A 6,104-nucleotide genomic window follows, 5' to 3' on the forward strand; every position below is an offset into this window, starting at 1 on the left:
TCTTATTCAAATTTTCACGCTTTCAAAAAATGATGCTATTGCAAGGATGTTTTTATTGTGAACTTGCATGATGAATCATTGAATCAAAAGCGTATGTATCACACTTTTTAAACACATACATGCTTCAATTCAGTCTTGAGAGCTCGGAAAGATCATGCTTCAATTTTTTCTTTATAGGAGCTACATACTCTATAATATATAAATAAATAAAATCAATTACCCAAAAGAACATACTTTGTAATAAGGGCTAATGTTTTTGTACATACTAGGAGATTATGGGTACCGCTTAAATAAAAATCATGTTGTTTGAATCATATTTTGAATTTTGATTCTGAAAATGAAAAAAATAAATAAATAACTCAAAAGAAAAAAATGATATTTGATGAGATGGTAGTTCTTTTCTAGCTAAAAATTGGTGGCTCTTTATGTTTCCAGTTTCCTCCACATTAAAACATAAAATAAAACAAAACAAAACAAAATTGCACCAGCCGGGAATCGAACCCGGGTCTGTACCGTGGCAGGGTACTATTCTACCACTAGACCACTGGTGCTTGATGAAATTTATTTGCTAATTTTAAAATATTTAATGGAATCACAATCTCATCTTTGTCATTTCAAGGAAAGGAAGATATTAATAAAAGAAATATCAAACGATGAACCCCACCACACCACTGTTTGGCAAGGAAATGAATAATGTTTTTTTTTTTTTTTTTTTTTTTTTTGCTTTTTGTCGTTTTTCTATTGTCCAATACTAAACTCTACTATGACATGCAAACAAATGAGTTAATTTTATTTAATTTTTTACTTGCGTGTCAGTTAGTGAATGACCGGAACGGAACTATGTAATAATTTTATGCCAGGGCAACGCAGTAACACCTAAGGAAGTTTTTCATTTTATTTATTTTTTATTTTTTAAAATAATCATTGTCCTAAACTAAATGCAGTAAAGACATGTTCGAAAAATATTTTATTTGTTACCTAACCATCAAATTGAAATACTCTCAAACTTCACATTCTGAGTTTATTTATATATCCATTCTAAAATTGACCAGATCGAAAAACAAACCATCAGAATATACAACTCATTGTTCATAACAAGTATAGAAGATACAATTCACTTTTTGAATTTCAGTACAATCAAAATGGCTTGAAATGTGTATACATTGCTCATCAATTCGAATATAACATCTATTTTAATCAGCACCATTTACATCATTCAAATAAATATAGGAAAACTAAGTATGAGAATCAAAGCACTTCCATGTTTCACATTGTCACAATGGAGCTCCTGAGGTACCCAAGAGTTGGGGCTTTCTCAACCAGTACTGCTGAAACCTCTGCCTCGCGTAGTCAATGTAATCGAACTCAATATTGTTCACATATGCCTGCATACCAGTATACAATAATCCGTGTCAAAACTGTCACTGTAGATGTTTATTATACTTTAACAACGAACAAAATTGCAGAAATGAGTACCGATATTAATCCCCATAATCCCCAAAAAAAATGGTTTGCTAGAGTGTATCTCTCTACATCATCGACAAGCAGCTCTACTTCAGTGTCACTGATTCGATTGCCTACATAACAAAGATATTTCATATAAATTTTAGCGTGTGACAAATAATTCTTCTCGAGTCTACATTTCAAGGGTTGTTATCAATCAATTCATCAACTAATAATGTCAATAATACAATTTGTCTTATTATTTCAAGTCAATGTGGTCACATTATTGTGACAACAATCAATGTATAATTTTCGAAAAAAAAATCAATGTATACTTTGAGAATTGACTTTTCCACCTTAACTTTGTGCCATTTAAAAGTCACATTCGAAGGGCATTGGTCCAGCATGATCTACATTATGATTTACACTTCCTTTTCGCGTGTGAGAGTGTCTTTGTTTGGTAGAAACAAGTCTATCTAGTGTTGACTTTCGAAAACCCTAGTTCTTATCTGTCACACATTTCGAAACAAACACGAAACAAAATGGACTAACCTGCGGAGCTGAGATATATATGAACAAATCTTCGACGCTCCTCCAGACCTGTTGCCAAACACAATTACTCCGTAATTAGTTTCGAGTGTGCAGCCAAATGTGCCATACCTTGCGTTTTAGCGGAAGAGAAAGGGAGCAAATTAAGGCAATAAGATACCAAAAAAACAAACAAAAGTCCCAAAATTGCTTACTTGGGTATCTACTGTAGTCTAATAAATGAGGTGTCTCGGAATGATAATTTGCTACCATTTCGCAGAAGTGATTAGCAAGATCATAAGCAACAGGATTGTAATTAGCATACTCATAATCCTGCACAAATTTTCTTTCCGTTAATCTTCTCAAACTATTTTCTTTCCATAACAACAAACGAAAAGTGCCTCACAACAATGAGATGTCAAGAAAACCAATGGGGGAAGATTGTGCAGTAGAAGACTCTCGAAATTAGATGCAATAACACAATGGCTTTACAATAATTAACCTTAATAGAGTGAACTTACAATTAAAGTCATTGATCTTGTCTCTTCGTCGATCATTATATTACCGTATTGAAGGTCATTGTGACAGAATCCAATTTCTTGATCGTCCCGTGGCAAAACCTTTTCCATTTCGCGGATTTCCTCCTCTAATACATCCAAGCAAAATTCCTTAGCATGTTCACTGGAGCACAAGCTTTTTGCACGACCAAGCCAGCTTCTACAAAAGAACATAGGGAGTCATAAACTTATTCTCAGTTCTAAAATATTAAAAAATAAAAAATAAAAATTTGACATTTCATTAAGATCAACACCTCAGTTTGTCCCAGAGGACTACATTCTTTGGACCGGGCATATCAAGATGATGAAATTCCCTCAACTTAGCCGCTACAAGAGAAGATATTTTAAGGTCACGGAGATCACCAGCTGACAGTGTCTGATAATCCAAAATAAAACAGTACACAAAACTATTATCAGTACACAAGACTAGGTTAGATAAACATTACTATAATCTTCACCGAACCAAAAGAGTTCAATACTGCAAATCTAACAATTAGGTCTCTTTCACAATCCCTGAAGAGATGGTTCACTAATAGACCTAGGGATAAGTAATTCGTCTCGTTTACATCCGGATCATGTTTGGAATCCATATTATGCAAGAAGACGTTGCTTTTGCTAATTCGAATTGAAGGGTGGTATAAATTCGGTCTGTTTCTAGCATCATATCCATAGTAACTGCAATCATCATAGTTATACTAATCTTTAAACCATATGATGAAAAAGACACACATGGACATAGCAAATACAGAACATCAATTGAAGATTCAAGCTTTTTAGGCATCATTTTATCAAACTTTTTTGCACACCCTAGTATGAAAATGACACCACCTAACTTTTCACACACATAAAAGCACAAATTGAACTTATAAAGAGCAGCAAAAATATGACACCATATTTTGTTAATCAAACTTTTACATACCCTAGCATGAATGAACTCCTCGATTCGCCCCTTTGGGAACCGGCCAAGAAGCCGAGGCCCCTGTCCATGCATTGACAAGCACTCAAAGGTCCGAATTTCCTCATCCCGGTTAAAGAAAATCTCAACACCTTCGCCATAGATCCGAACCAACACAGTCCGAGCAACGGCTTCCATATTAGTAGATCTAGGCCAGCTTATCTGATAAACCTCATTAGTCATAGCACCCCTCAACTGCGCCACTTGCAATGCCTTTGCATCGAATTTGTCCCCCCAATTCGATGCCAACGACAACAATACTTTCATTAAATCCTCTGGAAGACTACCTTCCATGAACCCATTCGACATAACCCCCATTGAAGATCACTTCAAATATGCTTCACCTTTTTCAGGAAAAAATAACAAAAAAGACTTTAGTCTATGTATCATACTAAAAGTACTATATATCATCAAGAAATAGTATAATTTGGATCAACCTTAGCGTCTTTATACTTTCTACATATAGAGATATGTATAATGAACAATTGCATGATTTATGCAGTTGAAAGAGAAATTCAATTACAATTTTAGAAACCCAAAAGAAATAATGGAAAGAAATTGAAGAAAAAGTATAATTTGGATCTATCTTAGTTTCATTCTTTAACTTTCTATATATACTGATATACATATACTGATACACATATGTATGAATGAACACTTGCATGATTTATACAGTTGAAAGAGAAATTCAATTAGAATTCTAGAAATCCAAATGAATCAATAGAAAGAAATTGAAGAAAAAGCATAATTTGGATCTATATATACCTTAGTTTCTTTAACTTTCTACATATAATTTATACAGTTGAAAGAGAAGTTCAATTACCATTTTAGAAACCCAAAAGAATCAGCAGAAAAAAATTGAAGAAAAAGCATAATTTGAATGAACACTTGTATGATTTATACAGTTGAAAGAGAAGTTTAATTACTATTTAAAAAACCCAAAAGCATAAATGGAAAGAAATTGAAGAACTCACCAAAGAATGAACTGCTGAGACTGCCCAAAGAAAATTGGAGAGGTGATAACAATTGAGGACGTGGTAGTTTTTAAAGTAAAAGTCAGAAATGAAATCAAGTGATAGCTTTTGGGCGTTGAATTCAAAGGACGGTGTTTTGTAAGATATAGATGATGGTTTTATTATTTTATTACTGCAAGTCTATAACGTGTTATTGACCAAAAGCAGGTGTTTTTTCTACTTATGTTGATAAAGTAAGACATCTTCTAAGATCAGCTATAAAGTCCGTTTGTATGTATCATTGTTAGCAGTATCAGCGGATAAAAATATCGGTTCGTAACTGTTTTTTAAATATCCTATATTATTATACGTTTTTGTGAATGAGACTGTTAAATTCGTCTGAGTTCATTACACAGCAATTGTTACCGTCAGTGCAAGTGCAAAACATGGTATATATATTACAATATAAATACTGTTGTTATGAAATAATTGTTAGAGGAAAGAAGCGAGTGTAAGTCTCCAACGAACTCCTGAACACAAAAAATAGCTCAATTACTTAAATAACATGACACTTACACTATTATTAATATTTTTGGCACTCTACTAACTCATGTCTAATAAGAACTTTTAATAAGTGATGACTAAATATAAAATTTGTGTTTATATTAATGAGTCGACAATAATATGAATTTAATAATAACAAGATACTTTTATTATTTTCTCATTGGATATGATAGCAACAATGACCAATCGTATGAAAAGTTAACGGCCAAAACTACTAAGCTTCTAAAGCCTTTAAAAATCTAATTTTGAAAAGGACCAAACTTGTGATGAAGACTCGGTCGACAAGATGAATATATATATATATATATATATATATATATATTCTTTCCTTTTCACATACGTGTCTTGTATATTTAATTCGAATCTTTCCTTTTTCTCTAATAATTAATGGGATTCTTTTCGAACAAGATTCTACTAATCTTTTCCTAATTTTTTTAACAAAGTATGCTTTGAATAATTTAAAAGACAAAAACAAAGGAAGAGAATAAAAAATTTATAGAGTCCAAAAATTTTCATTTCTGTCTTTGTGAATTTGAAACTCAATCGAAAAAACAAGACCGGTTTATATATTATACAATTGATAAATTATTTCATTATCCCGGAAAGCTTAACTCTAATATAGGTGGAAAGAAAATAAGAATAATATAATAAATTTATTTTGATAGTTGAATAAAAGACAATGATATTAAAGATAATAGTATATATTTGAATTCAACGGACAATATAAACTTTTTTTTCCTTTTTTTTTTTTTTTTTTTTGGTTAATAATAAAAAAATAAAATAAAATCTTGTAAGATCAACTTGGAAAGTGTGTCTGTATTTATGCATTGTATATGATAACGATATTTGACCAAAGGGACTATAGTGGTATTAAAAGTAAACGGACGCAACTACGTACAAAGCTTCGAAAGTCTTTCAATGTCTAATTATTAAAAGCATAAAAATTGTGACTTTTTGCTTCCCTTTTCACATACGTATCAGTGTATATAATCCAAATATATAACTCTGTATCTTTCTATTGTTATTTTGGAGAATCTATGGGATTCTTTTAGAACCAGATTCTATGAATCTTTTGCTTATTTGTAACAAAGTATGCTTTAAATA

General features: G+C 31.7%; 1 protein-coding gene and 1 non-coding gene across 4 annotated transcripts; both read right to left on the bottom strand.

The window, feature by feature from the left end:
* Positions 1 to 480: 480 nt before the first annotated feature.
* TRNAG-GCC (transfer RNA glycine (anticodon GCC)) lies at positions 481 to 551 on the bottom strand. The gene has a single exon. It is a non-coding gene; the product is annotated as a tRNA-Gly (tRNA).
* Positions 552 to 1,051: 500 nt separating this feature from the next.
* On the bottom strand, positions 1,052 to 4,682 carry LOC132274285 (probable choline kinase 1). Of its 3 annotated transcripts, none has more exons than XM_059775530.1 (8): positions 4,458 to 4,679; positions 3,448 to 3,827; positions 2,783 to 2,904; positions 2,493 to 2,688; positions 2,187 to 2,304; positions 1,996 to 2,043; positions 1,477 to 1,577; positions 1,052 to 1,385 (listed from the first exon to the last, which is right to left on the bottom strand). In XM_059775530.1, exons 2-8 carry the CDS (start codon positions 3,799 to 3,801, stop codon positions 1,275 to 1,277), a joined length of 1,050 nt encoding a protein of 349 aa, XP_059631513.1. In that variant the 5' UTR covers positions 3,802 to 3,827; positions 4,458 to 4,679; the 3' UTR covers positions 1,052 to 1,274. The 3 variants fall into 3 exon arrangements, with proteins under 3 accessions (XP_059631513.1, XP_059631514.1, XP_059631515.1); XM_059775531.1 differs by lacking the exon at positions 4,458 to 4,679 and adding an exon at positions 4,307 to 4,375; XM_059775532.1 differs by lacking the exon at positions 1,477 to 1,577 and having other exon boundaries at positions 4,458 to 4,682.
* Positions 4,683 to 6,104: the final 1,422 nt, after the last annotated feature.

The sequence above is a fragment of the Cornus florida genome, unplaced genomic scaffold, assembly GCF_030987335.1.
Source record: "Cornus florida cultivar Cherokee Brave unplaced genomic scaffold, ASM3098733v1 CherokeeBrave_3.0.0_Hap2_Chr09, whole genome shotgun sequence".
Taxonomy (NCBI): domain Eukaryota; kingdom Viridiplantae; phylum Streptophyta; class Magnoliopsida; order Cornales; family Cornaceae; genus Cornus; species Cornus florida.

What these genes read in the sequence shown, in the direction of transcription:
- LOC132274285 (XM_059775530.1), bottom strand. Translation starts at nt 3,801, where the DNA reads ATGGGGGTTATGTCGAATGGGTTCATGGAAGGTAGTCTTCCAGAGGAT. An exon ending in GTCCTCTGGGACAAACTGAG is followed by an intron (nt 2,689 to 2,782) that starts GTGTTGATCTTA and finishes GTTCTTTTGTAG; the next exon opens with AAGCTGGCTTGGTCGTGCAA. An exon ending in GATTATGGGGATTAATATCG is followed by an intron (nt 1,386 to 1,476) that starts GTACTCATTTCT and finishes ACTGGTATGCAG; the next exon opens with GCATATGTGAACAATATTGA.